At 37.3% G+C, this 15,938-nt stretch overlaps 1 protein-coding gene across 4 annotated transcripts in view; it reads left to right on the plus strand.

Moving 5' to 3' along the window:
* The window catches only part of FBXW7 (F-box and WD repeat domain containing 7), a 182,452-nt gene extending 169,175 nt beyond the window's left edge, over positions 1-13,277 (plus strand). For 3 of the 4 annotated variants that reach the window (XM_051790554.1, XM_051790556.1, XM_051790555.1), the window contains 5 exons: positions 1,173-1,286; positions 4,405-4,586; positions 5,645-5,870; positions 9,998-10,208; positions 11,249-13,277. In XM_051790554.1, coding sequence (XP_051646514.1) covers positions 1,173-1,286; positions 4,405-4,586; positions 5,645-5,870; positions 9,998-10,208; positions 11,249-11,517 — 1,002 coding nt within the window. In that variant the 3' untranslated portion in view covers positions 11,518-13,277. Of the gene's footprint in view, positions 1-1,172; positions 1,287-4,404; positions 4,587-5,644; positions 5,871-9,997; positions 10,209-11,248 lie in introns of those variants that run through there. The other variant, XM_051790557.1, reaches the window with a different exon arrangement.
* Positions 13,278-15,938: the final 2,661 nt, after the last annotated feature.

The following is a 15,938-nucleotide window of genomic DNA, read 5'->3' on the forward strand; positions in this document are numbered from 1 at the left end:
TTTGAGACAGATAATCTCAGGTAGAGCTGGGCCATGTTGCAACATAAAAATACTCTGCAACTATTCTGTGATTAATTCATGCTTTACTTTTAAATATATTCTTCTAAATTGAGCAGCACATAAAATAGCAACTGTCTAATCAAACCTGGTATTGAACAAGCAGTCAGAAATATGAATAAGATCCATATTCATGACCTTTTAAGGTTTTAAGGCAATTTACCTCCTTTCTTAATTACTGTACAACAAAATAATAAAACTAAGAACAAGATAACTCCCTTGGAAAACCTATGGCTGTATCCTGCTGTTTATTTGGCCATGACTTATGTATATCTCTGGCAACGGTTCTGTATTTCTTGCTTTGATATTCCACATCAAGTTATCTTGGAATTATTATTAAAATTACAGCCTCTGGCATTATCCAAATGCCATTTCATTTCAATGAGCATATTGAAAAAATGCTCAGATTTCTTAAATAAAAAATTCTTCATCCTATGTATTCTGATAAGGATTGGTTTTCCTGTATTATGATAAAAGATACAGAATTTTTCCAAAATCAAGTACTGAAAATCCCACCTCTATAAAGCAACATTCCAATCCACATTTCCAGTGCATTAAATTGTTGCTTTTGTTTGTATTTAATTGAGTTAATGGTTTTCTAGTTTTTTACTTTGGTGCTGCCTGGCATTTAACACAATACAATGCTTGGCTGGTAAGTGAAAAAATAGATGTAGTCAGCCTTGACCACTGAAATACAAATACTCAGCAAATAATACAGGCCCATCCTTTTTTGTTCAAGATTGAAACAAAAGGTAACAGTAACTCAACTGAAAAATAAAGAGATGGAATAACTATAGAGGAATCGAGCAATGTTCAGTTACTAATTCAGGCTGCTTTTGTTAGGGATTTTTCCTGATACTTTTAGGAGGTTTACTGTAGCTGCAGTGTGCTTGCTAAGCAATTCAGCATCACTCCATGGAAGGAGGAAAACACCTTCTTTGGTCCCAGCTGGCGGTAAATTAGACTTGACACACGGGATTAAGGGGCCTTATTATTACTGAAGCAACTCTAGCATTTTGCAATTTACGAATCAGAGGAGCATTTTGTTTCTTCTGCTTCTCTCTCATCTGCTGCATTAAATTGTGACTGTACGTTTTCATGTTCTTCATTGTCAGGTGCTCAAAGGGCACGATGACCACGTGATCACGTGCCTGCAGTTCTGTGGGAACCGGATAGTGAGCGGCTCTGATGACAACACACTCAAAGTGTGGTCAGCGGTTACAGGCAAGGTAATTTGGCAGCTTTGCTGAATTCTTGAGGAAATGAGCTACAGGTAGAGCGCTGGCACATCAAAAATGCTGCTGTGCCATTAGACCACTTTGCAGGGTGGCCTTTAGCGCCGTCTGGGGCAAGAATCAGAAGTAGTAAACGTGTGGGTCACCTTTTCCCACACAGAAACTTGTCTAGTTCAAAAAAGTCACCTTGATGTGAAATTGCAATGCTGCTCATGTTACCACTGGCATATATCCGCGTTCTCTTGGCAATTCTGCTATTCTTGTGGAGTCATTTGTGACATGGATTTTAAAGAATTTGGACAGATACATTACTTTTTCTTCCTTAAAGCTTAATTTAGGCTGCATTTACCCTTCTGGATTCCCCTTTCTCACTTGTCTTCTAGCATTCTTTCTGTTGTTTTCAAGTTCTTGAAATGTGGTGTTTGTTTTACTGGTTCTGATTTCAAATACAGAGTTTGTTTTTAATTCTAAGCTACAATATTGCTGAGCCACAAAAAAAAATAAATTAACTTGCTTTAGGTTTAAATATTTCCTATTAAATTAGATCCAGATCAGTCAGGAATTTAATTAGCTTCAATAATTTAATTTTGGCTTAGAGAAGCAAACCAGTATGTGCAATCAAAAAGACAGTACTGAACATTTCATTCACATTAGAACATCATGGCTGCTCAGCCCACGGGTTTTTTGTTTTGAGGTGACTGACTGACCATGCTCCAAGGATGTAGAAAAGGCCTTGGAAAAACAGAATGTTTTCCTTCTAGACTGGTATCGTGTGTACTTAGCCTCCTTTTAATGGTACAGGTAACAACAGGGTAACTATTGAGAATAACATGTTTAAATGTAAAAGGTATCCACTTCATAATGTTGAAGCTGAGTGTATTAAACATTTGTCATTGGACGCCCAGAAGATCCTTGAAGGGATTGTTAATACTACTGTGGGTAAGAATAAAATTAAGAGCCATAGGCAGCCTCACCCTGCTGCTGTTGGCTTCTCTACAACAAACTGTCTAATGAAGGATCTCATAAAGAAATTTACATTTTTTTTAATTGAAAAGGGCAACCTAAACACAAATGAAAAATACTTTCTTTGTACATATCATACTCCCAAAAGCAAAATGTTACTTTAAATATATAAAATTGAGCACAGTAGCATGACTTAACAATTATTGTTCAGTAATTTTTTGAAAGTAATTACAAAACCTAGTGTGACTATTTACTTTAAACCTTTAAGAGAGCCAGGAATTGTGTATGAAAAATGGAAACATGCTGTAGCAGCCCTCCTGCTTACTGATGCTGAAGAATTAATAAAATAAAAAAACCCTAAAGGTTGGTTTGTGCAAATGAACATGACTAAATAATTCCCTTGACAGATGTAAAGCCCAAAATAAGGATTCTGTGTTCTTACTGCTTTAGCAGGATGATTTCTTAAAATATGAGCACATTGGTTGAAATGAGAAAAAAAGAACTGTAAAAGTGACTAACAGCTATGAACTGAAAAAGATGGATCTGATAGCAGTGAATTAAGCAAGGAGCCAGGAATTGCAGAAGACTGTTTAAAAATTGTTAAAGAACAGGAAATCTATGTACAGCAAAAAAGCAAGGCATTTACAAGTACGCTTGAGGATATTAACAGAAAGAAAGAACAGGATATTAACAATAGGAATTAGTATACTGTCATCGATGCAGAAAAAAAACTTACTTTTTGGGAGAAAATTCATGTGATGGAAATACAGCATGCAGTGATAATAGAATATTTCAGCAGAAACTCACAAGGATGTTAAACAACTACCAAAGTTATAGTTTTTCTTATTATAGTTGAGCCAGATAATCTATGTTTGATGATTTTTTTTTTCCTAAAGTAACCTGTGGGGTAAAATTAACACTTTTCAAAAGGTATGAGGACAAGAAGATCCAGGACAGGACAGTTAGAAAGCTAAAATGTGTAAATGTTTACATGGAGTAAACTGAAAGACTGGGTATTTAGGATACATTATCTCAGATAAAAAATATTGGACTACATCAAGAGGAGTCAACTAACAGTTAAAGGAAGGCCATGGCAATTAATGCCACTTAGCATTAGATTACAGAAAAAGATATCCTCAAACTGCCTTGACCTCTATTCTTGTGCAGTTACGGGTTTGACTGATAAAAATAATAGTGCAGAAGTAGATGGCTGTGTGCACTGCAAGACTCTATCCCCACGACAAAACTGAAGAAAATAGAATAATGCAAAAATCAACATGGCACATATTTAAATGGGTTAGAAAGTGGGTAATTATAGAGATCATGTTGTTAAAGTAAATGCAGAATCTTCATGAAGTATCTTTCTAGAGGAGTCTTGCATGGATCTTTCCTCGTCTGTGCTAATTACCATTTATTGCTGCCTGGTGAGAAAGTGTATGTAGTCATTATTTGTAAGGCAAACAGGCTGAGAGACAGAGACAAGTCATTGTTCTGGGAGGACGGGGGTTTTATAGAAGTAGGTGTGAGCAAACAGTCTGTACATGGTGAGAAATCATGTCATACATTTGGGATCAAAGAAGGTAGGCTGTGCTTATGTAGTGTGGGATCCTCTCCTGGGCAACAGTAAAGTCTGAAAAAGGTTTGAAACATGAATTTTTTTGCAGGATTGATGCTGTAGCTAAGGCTTGCAGAGTGGGATGTCTCTTGGATAAACAAACAGAAAAATACAACAAAAGTATATGGTTTATAGATTGGTGGTAAAACTACCAAGTGAATGCTCTCTCCCCTTCTAACACACTTCAAAAAGCTATTGGAAATCCTGCAGTGACTCAGAAAAATGCCAGGAAAACAACTCAAGGCTGCAAAACATGTCCTTGTATTGAGAAATTTGGAAATATGGTTTAGTTTGTCAAGGGGAAGATTACAGGGAAAATTCCTTATAGTTGAAGTACCAACAATTGAGAGACAAATTTGATGGATATTTTGTAAAAGCGGAATTTTATTTTTTTTTTGTTCAATCAGAAAGCAGTCTCCAGGGGTATTCTGGCTCTTACTATGAGAGCCAACTGTTACTTCCAAGATTGCTTTTTCTTAAAGTTTCCATTCAACTCTGTCAAAAAAGTAAACTAAGGAAAATGTTTCTTTTCAGTGTTTGAGAACACTGGTTGGGCACACAGGTGGAGTCTGGTCATCACAAATGAGGGACAATATCATCATCAGTGGATCTACAGACAGGACGTTGAAGGTTTGGAACGCTGAGACTGGAGAATGCATACACACCTTGTACGGACACACCTCCACCGTGCGTTGCATGCATCTCCATGAGAAAAGGTACGGATTTGTCCAGAGCTACAGCCACGGCTTCGCCTGTAACTTACACACTTGTATGCACAGAAAGTGCTTGTTAAACTTGGGTACCTCATCCAACATGAAGTGAAACACAAACCAGGCGAAACATAAATCAACATAAGGGAGGAGATGATTCATAGAAGCAAAAGCATAAGAATACTAAATGAAGAACTGAAAATTGAGTCATGTACTTCAAAAAGTCACATTTTGCGTTATTTCAAAGCTAATTCTTTGTTAAACTGTGATCCAGTCTCCCACACTGAGTAATTTCTCCTTTTGTCAGTGCTACAAACTTTTACTCATTTTAAACAAATGACTTTCTAAGTATTGTCACTGCAGTATTTTATTTGAATTTTAACTGATTATAACAGAATTTTTTAATAGTAAACCACATCTTGATCCAACAAACATTTGCAAAGCTCTGTTACTTGACTGTGGTATGGAGCTGTTGACAGAGAGCTTGTTGGTTGCATTTCTTTTTTGAAGAACAATGAGGTTTTTCCATTATGAATTCTATTAATATTTATTCCTTCTCATTTCTGTTTCTGCCTAAAAAAGCTTTTAATATTATAAATTGAAAAAAAAAAAAAAAGTCAAGCAGAATAACTGTTACTCTGTTAAAAGTAAAACTTCCAAAGATCTTTATTTAATTGTTACAATTAGTTAACTCAGTCATTAAAACAGAAGGCTCATAGCACTGGCTGGAGTTTAGCATGTTCATAAGCTTTCATAGGTAGATACAACAGTCCACAGAATTATAGCATCATTTTGCTGTTCAGGAATGAAGTGCCTTTTTAAATACTGATTGCTAATTATATCAAAAGACATATCCTGAGGAGGTAAGTAGAGCAAGGAAGAACACTCCAGTCATTTGAGACCCTAATAAAATGTCACGCCAAGCCTGATCTTCAATGGCTGGTGGACTAATGCCATCTGATGTCCCAAATTACAACTCATAACTGATGTATACCCAAGTTTAATTGTTTTAATACTTTTATGTCCAATGCTAAGTACAGGAGGGGTTTTTCTTGTTCCTCCAGAGTGGTCAGTGGGTCTCGAGATGCTACGCTGAGAGTTTGGGACATAGAGACGGGCCAGTGTTTACACGTTCTGATGGGCCACGTAGCTGCAGTTCGGTGCGTTCAATATGATGGCAGAAGGGTTGTAAGTGGTGCATATGATTTTATGGTCAAAGTGTGGGATCCAGAGACAGAGACCTGTCTGCACACACTGCAAGGGCATACTAACAGAGTCTACTCGTTACAGGTATGTGATTTTCATCTGCTGCGTTAGTTTCCTTAAGTAACATTTAAAGTCAGTTTATTTCACCTTGTTTATTAAATTGTGGGTACCTCCTCCAGAATTATATAGACCACAGGAATATAGAGGCATCTGTGATAAGCCCCTCTTTCATTTTGTTACACTATCTTAATTTAGAAATTGAGATGTTTTAGAGTAGAATTTTTTTTAAAGGATCCAGTACAATAAAGCCCAAATCTTTATATCACCGAGTTACGTTGTTTTGTGGGTAGATGGGTTGTTTGGTTGGGATTTTTTTTAAATCTTGCATGTATTATGGAGCTATGCTTTTGCTTTACCCAAGAAATTCTAAACTTACTGCCTTAAATAAATAAAGGATATAGTTATTGACAATGTGCCAAAAAAAAAGCATTGTATTAATGTTCTGAGTCATCTGTTTATCCTCATTTTCTAGTCCCATCTTCCAGTTCCAAACTATAATTCACAGTAAGGCTAAACCTAAGATTTTAATGATCCTATGTAATACTCCAGCCTTCTACTTCCTCTTTTCTGATTAGAGGCAGATGTACAGCTGTGAGGCTTTTTCAACAGAAACACCTTAATGTAGGTGCAGGTTATTATGGTGCTACTTTGTGGCATCTCTCTATTGCCTACCAGTTACCCACAAAGCTGGCAAAGATACACTCATATCTCAGGTCTTCTTACCTTTACTAACCAAAACAAAATTCTTATTCATTCATAGAGTCAAAGCATCACTTCCAGGCATTGAGAGGCGAAAGAAATTAATTTCATGCTTGTGCCTGTTCTCACCACAATCTGGCAGGACTTGAAAAAGAAATTAACAAAGACAGTTCAAAATTGGGAAATGGCATTCAGCATGTAACTGCTCTGGTTTGTGGCTCAGAAAATGAAGCTCAGTGCTAGAGACATTTTTCATAAAGTGTGTATTTCATAACATGTATCTCACCATAATATATTAAATACGAACAAAGTACCTAATTGGTTTCCTTTCTCAAAAATATGTAGCAGAATTTATCAAAATCTCCAGTCATTCTCTTACATTGATATGATGAGGAGTATTCTCTAGACAAGCAGCAAACAAGTTAAAAATGCTGTGCTACCTACCTATCTCTCAAAAATATTCTGAAGATTCTATTTCATATAGGGCAGTTTGGGAACAGTAGATGTTATTCTGCCTTATCTTCACCAGTGACTCTTGTTTTGGCTTATGAATATTCATGTCTTGCTCTGATACTGTAGTAATAATGGATCAAATAATTGGGTTGTGTTACACACTGATATGTTCTGAAACTAATGGGAGGGGGGTGAGGGAAGGCAGGCTGGAGACTACAGGTGCTTGCAGTTTTGAACAGAAAGATTCTTTAAAACTGCCTGGTGGCTCCTGCCCTTTGGCCTGAAATCGCCCCAAACGGTAGAACTTCCATAAATAAAATAATCAGGCGGAATAAGCCAGTCCTCCCTATCCCTGCTCCATGGCAGGTTCTATTATACCTCAATATTTCCCCATTTGTAGACGTAATATTTTCCAGAGATCCTTATGCGGCAGTTGAAGACTACTGATGGTGTTGACTTTTCTTTCTCCTTCTATCTGCCTATAAAGTAATCCACTGAGATTACTTTAAGATTCTGAGGGTTCATGGGTAGCAGTTGATCCAAACCACTGATCCGAACCATTGTTTCACTGTAACAACATCAGTTTGTCTTGATGCCCAGCCTTAAAGCTCTCTTTCTGAATACCTTATGTACATGGAATGCAATTAGTTTGTGGGAAAGGGGAAATGAATTCAAAATTTGTTACATCAATCTGCTTTAGTTCTTTTTAGGAAAGAAAAACATTCTGTGGCATTTCCACCCAACTCTGCTAGGCTACTTGGCACTCCTCATCTTTTTGTCTAAACTCAAATTAGTTCACATCCTCTTTTGAAAACAGGGAGCCCAAAACAGAGTCCAGTCAAAGTCTTATCAGTGCTTACTGGAAGTGAAAAGTTATTTTACATGCGTTACATTCAAATACCAGAGGGTCTTTTTTAGTATATTTTCACCAGAAATGCAGTAAATACAGCAGATAAGCAGTCTGTATGTGCCAGTTGCTCTCTATGTTCTTTTGAACCTAGGTGCCATGCTCAGCCATGTTTGGCTGCAAAGATCTACCATATTAGTTTTCTATAGGTTTTATAAAAGGAAGCAGCTTCAGATAGTCGAGTTCCCTTAACTGGATTCGTTCTTTGCGATTATCAGGTATCAGTGAGTCCACATGGACAAGTAGGGTCATATTGCCTTAAACATAACAAAGACTCATGCCCAACCTTCCTTCTCCCAGGTTGCAGCTGTACCTTCATTCATTCCCCTCCAAATTCAGATCTTCACAGTTTTTGACTTCTACACTCTTTGCTTTGGGTCAGTTCCACTGTTTCAAATGTCACCCAAATCCTGATGAAAATAGTAAATGCCAGAACTCTGGAACTCTTTCCTGATATCTCCAATAGTACTGTGAACAAAGTTCTGAATGGCATAGTATCCCGGCCTCAAATTTGCCTCCCTCTTTGTGAAAATACAACCAAGACATTTGCTGTTTCCCATGGCTTTTTATTCTGTCAAAGAAAAAAACATATTGGTTAAGATCATTTTCCCACAAATCTGTGTTTGCTGCTACTTACGGCATTACTAAGGGCTTACAAGTTCCTTCTGGAAATTGAAGTTAGGCTGATTGATCCATAATTCCCCATCTCCCATCATCATCTCCTTCAGTAAAGAAAGGAATTGTATTTGCCATCTGAAGCTTGTCTGTCTTCCATGGATTCTCAAAGATAGCAGCAGATGTCTCTGAGATTGTCTTAAAACAACTTGCCTTATGTGATTTTTTTTTTTCCCCCCCATTCTAGCAAAAGCTTGTGCTCAGTTGTTAGTGGTGTTAGTGCTGTAAGCCTACACTTAGATGGCTGAGGACTGAAGCAAAGAAAGTTAAATAGCTGGCCTCACTTGGTGTTTCCTTCCTGCTGTGGATAAATGAGCTTTTTTTGTTTGTTTGTTTGTATGTTTGTTTTTTGGCCTTCCTCTTGGTGTGGTTTTTTGGCTTTGTTTTTGGTTTGGTTTTTTTTTTTTTTTTTTACAGAATAGTATAATTGGTCTTGCTAGTTTTATCTTGGTTTGTGCCCTGCCTTTCTGTTTTTGTCCCAGTGGGCTCTTTTATACAGATCTACTGATCTAGTTTCTACTTTTTGTACAATTCCTTGTGCTTTAGCCAAGTGGGTCTTGGTAATTTACTACACTTCCTATCTTTACTTCACACAAGGATAGTTTGTATCTTTAAGAAAGTGCCAACTATCCTGAACTCTTCTTCCCCTCAGAGAATAGATATATAAAAACCTCATGGGAAGGAAGTCTCTTTTTTTTAAAGTATTCCTCCTTGAAGCCCACCGGTTTTATTCCACTGCTTTTTTCCTTTTTTGAGAATTCTGGACTCTTATGTCATTGTCACTATAATTCAGGTTCCTTTCTACCTTTCTGTTCTCTACATGTTCAGTCCTCTTGGTCAAAAGTGTTTCATATCTTAGCCTGTATGCCTTTCCCTACAATAACTAGAGAGTTAAAAGTTCCTTACTGTACACAATTAAGATTATACAATGGCTAAACCCCACATTTTTCCATTGCATACCTTCCATTTTTCTATATTTTGACTTCTGTGTGGATGATTCTGGACTAATGTTGTTGCCCTTCTCCAGCTTAAACTCCCTCTGACTTGTAAAAAGCAGGGTTGCTTGTTAATGTCTGTATTAGGAAAGCTGGGTTCTCTTACTGTTGCACGCTGTTACTGTTGCACACTGCAGCGGAGTCAGGATTCTGCTGTGTTTAAAGGAGTTGTATTACATTTAAAAGACCAGTGGTTCAGAGTCTCGTTTTGAACCACATACTTGATAGCCCATATGTCTAACCATGAGTCCCCTCCTCTGGTATCAAATGTGGCCATCTCTATTTGGACTGAATTCTTACTTTGTAATGCAGTTTCCGAATATATACCGTATCTCACCTTGCATTTAGTGAATGAAATGCTTAACAGCCTTCTTCGTAAGATCCTAATATAATTGTTTGTAATAGATTTACCTTTCTTGTAGTTTGATGGTATCCATGTGGTGAGTGGATCTCTTGACACTTCCATCCGAGTTTGGGATGTGGAGACAGGCAACTGCATTCACACTCTAACAGGCCACCAGTCACTCACAAGTGGAATGGAACTCAAGGACAATATACTTGTGTCTGGGAATGCCGATTCTACGGTCAAAATCTGGGACATTAAAACAGGACAATGTTTACAGACATTGCAAGGTAAGCTTAAACTACCCTCATGTAAATCAAGCAGACTGCAGTAATCTGTGCTGCAGATTCTAATAAAAAAACCTTAAAAATAATTACATGTAAAGAAACAAGCACTGACCACTTAAAACTGAAATACTTTTCTGATGACAGTTGTATGATCCTTTTCTGAACTAGAAGAACAAAATGTATTTGATCTAATCTATTCAAATCACTTGCCTATTATGAAAGGCAGATGGTCTGGACTGATAGCAATTTGCTATGGGTATATTAGCCTAATAAGCCACAGAAATATGTAGGAAATTACATCTCAAAATAGTCAGTCAATGTATTTATTTAGGGGTCACTTGGATGTTTCAAAGCCTACTGATTAATTGGATCGGGAGGCGAAGTACACTGTCTGTTGCAATAAATCAAGAGATGCAAGTAGAAAATGTTTTCTTTATTTCAGTAAGAAGAAAGATTCTTGTTTCCATTTTGACATTTGCCACTTAGGCATCGTGCACACAAACTCATGGTTTTGTTTCTCCCCACAAAAAAGGTCTTATATCATTCCCATGTATCATATGCAGCATCACTGGCTGGAGCAGAAAATTAAATTTCCCTATAAAACAAACTCTGCTGTTTTAACAGTATCTATTTATGTGTCAGTATATAACTGTCAATATTTACTGATGGAGTAATCTCATAACAACACTTCAAAGGGACTTGGAGACGAACTCTTACAGCAGTCACCTCATTCAAGATGGCTAAGTTCATATTCATCAATGTCCAAGAGCACATTTGCCCTACTGTTTGTATACAACACAGTGAGGTCACTGAAACAAAGAAGGAAATACTGGGGAAGTTTTCTATACCTGCCTTCACTTTTTGAAAGTATGGAAAGGCTTCTGTACCTTTTAATGTACAAAATCAGGAGTTATAATAGGTAGTTCTATAATAGTTGCAAAAGAACTATATGCAAATAGCTAGATATTTATTCTAGATGCAGTGCTGCCTGCCATTGCTTTCTAATCAATTACAAATAAAAATGTTTTTGTTTACTATTACAGGTCCCAACAAGCATCAGAGTGCTGTGACCTGTTTACAGTTCAACAAGAACTTTGTAATTACCAGCTCAGATGATGGAACTGTAAAACTTTGGGACTTGAAAACGGGTGAATTTATCCGAAATCTAGTCACATTGGAGAGCGGGGGAAGTGGAGGCGTCGTGTGGCGAATCAGAGCTTCTAACACAAAGCTGGTGTGTGCGGTTGGGAGCCGCAATGGGACTGAAGAAACAAAGCTGCTGGTGTTGGACTTTGACGTCGATATGAAGTGAAGGGCAGAAAGATGAATTTGTCCAAACGTGTAGACGATGTTCTCCTTTCCCTCCCCCCTGAAAAAAAAAAAGAAAAAAGAAAAAAAAGAAAAAGGAAAAAATCCCTTGTCCTTGGTGGTGCAGGATGTTGCCTTGGGGCAACAGATCCTAAAGACCTACAGACTACGAAGGAGAAGACAAAGATGACAAACTATAACTGACAAGAGAGGCTTTTGCTGTCTCGTCACATAAAAAGGCTACACTTTTGACCGGGGCAGCTTTGCAAAAATCCAACTTTTGAAATTAAACCAGGTGCAATTAATTTCTTTACTTTCCTCCAACTGCTCCTTGAGCAATTTGGAGTGAAAAAGAAAAATGTTACAGTTCTTGTTAACAAGTTATTTTACCACAAAGATCTTGAAATAAGCTGCACGGGCGAGCCTGCTCGTGCACCCCTGGGCCACCCTGGGTCCCGGCAGCCCCTCCGAGCAACGCGCTGTCCCTTAGCCCCGCTCTGAGCAGGGGGTTGAACTGGACCTTCAAGGTCCCTTCCAACCTCTGTGAGCAGTCACTGGTTGACTTTCAAAAACTAGAGAGCATCTGCAATGGAAAAGACAAACAAAAACAAAGAGTCCATTCCTGGTGTGGAAAAGCTAAAATATTACTGTGAATTGTTTTGTACAGTTTTATCAGAGCTTTTTCTTTTTTTTCTTTTATTCCTCTTTTTTTTTGCCAACCATTGCCAATGTCAATCACAGTATTAGCCTCTGTTTAATCTATTTACTGTTGCTTCCATCTACACTCTTCAATGCATAAGTTGCTCTGAGGTGGCAAGTTGTCCTGGGTTTTGAGAGTCCTCTGATGGATTTAATTCGCAATGCTGGTGCTAGAAGTAGGTCTTCAATTACGGGATTGTTGTCCCACCCCTGTACTGTATTCCCAGTGGCCAAACTTATTTATGCTGCTAAATGAAAGAAAGAAAAGCAAATTATTTTTTTTTATTTTTTTTTCTGCTGTGACGTTTTAGTCCCAGACTGAATTCCAAATTTGCTCTAGTTTGGTTACAGAAAAAGACTTTTTGCCACTGAAACTTGAGCCAACTGTGCCTCTAAGAGGCTGAGAGTGGAAGAGTTTCAGACAATTAAGAGTGAAGTTTGCCTGCAAATAAAGAATTGAGTGTGTGTGCAAAGCTTATTTTCTTTTTTCTGGGCAAAAATTAAAACACATTCCTTGGAACAAAGCTATTGCAGCCTGTTCTGTGGGGAAATTTTTCTTTGTGAGGGCTGTGGTGAATGGAATGAACATACATTAAAAAAACTGACAAAATTTTTTAAAAATATTATAAAATACAAAAATTAAAATAAAGTTGCTGGTCAGTCTTAGTGTTTTACAGTATTTGAGAAAAAAACAACTGTTACAGTTATTGCTGGGAGGAACTGACAGAGCAAAAACTTACGTTTTTGTAAAGATGTCACATGCAAACAAAATGAGAAACGAGAGTCAAATGGTTTGCCTCATTCTCCAAGAGCCACAACTCAAGCTGAACTGTGAAAGTGGTTTAACACTGTATCCTAGGCGATCTTTTTTCCTCCTTTTTTGTTTTTGTTTTATTTATAGTCTGATTTAAAACAATCAGATTCCAGTTGGTTAATTTTAGTTATGTAACAACCTGACATGATGGAGGAAAACAACCTTTAAAGGGATTGTGTCTATGGTTTGATTCACTTAGAAATTTTATTTTCTTATAACTTAAGTGCAATAAAATGTGTTTTTTCATGTTAGTATGTCTTTTTTTTTTATTATTTTCTAGTTGTTAATTTAATATCATTTATCCTATAAAGGGTAAAGCAGGTCAAGTTGCTCAGCTTACTGATAGATGCTAAAATATGTCGCAGGACTTTTTATATAACCCTTCCACAAACAGGTGTGCAAGTGTCCTCTCCTTCAGTTGCCATATAAGATTTGTCACGTGGGTTTCCACAAACGTGCAGGAAAGACATTAGCTCCCTATCACTAAGAATGTGTCAGGACTTTACTCTGGAGGGAGTTAGCTATAAAAAGCTGCTCAAGTACGTAAAACTTCTTCTGACAGCATCTTGTTACTGCATCTTAAATTGAAACTTGATGTTTATTATTTATGGATTTCAATCAGTTGATTACATTTGACAGCAAAGAATAAATGCATAAATACAACTAAAATCAAAGTTAGGATTGTTGGAGAGCTTGAAATAAAGCTTCTGACGAGAGAAAAAAACCCACAAAAAACCATCATTCCACATCAGTCCAACAGCAGTTTTATCAGTGCCCTGAAACCAAGGTAAGTCATCATCTGTCTCAGAAACTTAGCACTGGAGTGTCACTTTCTCTCTCAAATCTCCTTGACCAAAATCATTGTTTTCTTCTGTGTAAGCTTTTCTGTCAGAGCACAGCATTTGCTTGTTTGTGACAGCTTTTCCCTGTGGAAAGCTGTCATTAAAGAAAACCAGACCAAAACATTAGAAAATACATAGATGGAAAAGAAAAATATTTGTATACTTACACATCTATGACTATGTGCTATTGAAATGTAGTTCCAATCCCTACATTATGCAAAACAAGCAATGGTGAAGGATCATGCTTCCATCTGGCCTCTGGAGATTAAAAAGCCATCCGAACTGACTGAGCAGCTCCAAATTGTAAAAATCTGTTCATTGAGTTAGTGCTTAAGGAGAAAAACCTTGCAGCAAGCACTGACTATATAAAAGCTATGATTGTCTCAGTATTTAGGTAAAAACAATTAAAGAGCTAATCCTTTCCTAAAATGACAGTGAAAGATTGCCAGGACTTTGTTTTGTTCTGCTGAGAATGCAGGCCAAGACTGAGCCCCCCTGATAAGAGAAGGTGCGTCAGTCTGGGCTGAAGTACTTGTGAGAGGGGATGGAAGAAGAAGGATAAAAATATGAATATTTAATGCAGGGAACAGAGCAATAGCTTTTAAGATTATGTAATTTTCTTCCATGATTTGTAGAAATTGCAACAACGTGTTTTCAAAGAGCAAAGGCACTGGCCTGATGGTGCGGGAGAATGAGAGATTTATGAGTAATGTGCTGGAGGGCAGAATACAAATCGGGGCGGAAGAGTGAAATGACAGAAGAGGAAAACTAACAACTCCAAATCAGTTCAAGGTGTACAATCAGTTCAAGTACATTTCAAGCAGCCAATATGACCAGGAGGAAAATGTGCTTAACCAGAATTGAGAAGTTTTCTGGTTGACAGTAGTTCCAACACTATCTTATGTTCAAATTAACACAGAATAACTTGAACTTGTTAAGCAAACTGCATTTTCAGCTTCATTCATCACAGATTCATGTTCAAAAAAATTATTGGCTGCAAAGTCAAGATATGATTGACTGTCACATTAAATACAAAAACCAACACAGTACTTAAAATACTTTTTAAAAAAGGTTTTTCCATTCAATAAAACAACTTCACAAAGTTAATTGTGTTAGCACTTTAGACTTTTAATTTTGTGAAGTCTGTTTAGGTTTGTAAGAGTTGCTTATGAGCTATCTGAACAACATGGCTCAGTAAGCAGAAATTTCTTCATTTAAGTGACAGCATTTTAAAGATAGGTCTGTAGTAAACATGCCACGTGTAAGAAACTCTTTGAGCACCTTTTCGTTACAGTCTCCTTATTACCCCCCTTTTGCTGATGTACTCACCATAACACAGTTCACTTAGAATGAGGTCTTCAGTTTGGCAGCACATGCTCCAACTGAGACTTTAGGAAGCATCTTCATTCTGTGTAATAAATGTTTATTTTAAGGTGGGTGGAGTGTTTTGGGGTTTTTTTAACAAAAGCATTTAAGAATACTAGTATAAGACTATAACAGCTTTATGTTCTCAATACACAGGCACTTCTTGAATGCAGTGGCTTAGTCATCATAGGCTATGTCAAAATACCTGCAGCTATCCTATAGAGATAATAGCACTAATGTTTCTGGTGTCTCTACCCTCTGGTTTTCATGCTGATTTCCCTTTTTCTTTTAGTTTTAGCCCCAGAAAGAGCTTTCTTATTTTCTCTTGTATCTGAAACCAAGTCAACAGTATTAACATTTTTTTTACTAGATATTAATTCTTAGTGGACCTTGATTTTAGCTAACAGTAAGTCAGAATTAGTTTGCCACTTTCTCCAAAAGCCTGTTTCTGTGGTCTCAATTTACTTATTTGAGAGATAGGATTAGACATTTAACAGCTGTATCTACATCAATTTGTAGTTCAGATCAGCAGCTTTCCCAATAGAACACACTGGTGCCTCGGAGCCCACAAACAGGATTCCTGCAGGGTGTAACTAAATCTGGAGCAGCTCTCCAGGAGCACACCCCAGGCATTCAAGCCACTAGAGGAGCACGTGAGACCAAACCAGGACTAGTCCAACACCTCAAAAATACATTCATGTGGAC

This window comes from Manacus candei, unplaced genomic scaffold, assembly GCF_025592945.1.
Source record: "Manacus candei isolate 608988 ecotype Guabito, Panama unplaced genomic scaffold, ASM2559294v1 h1tg000028l, whole genome shotgun sequence".
NCBI classification, from domain to species: Eukaryota; Metazoa; Chordata; class Aves; order Passeriformes; family Pipridae; genus Manacus; species Manacus candei.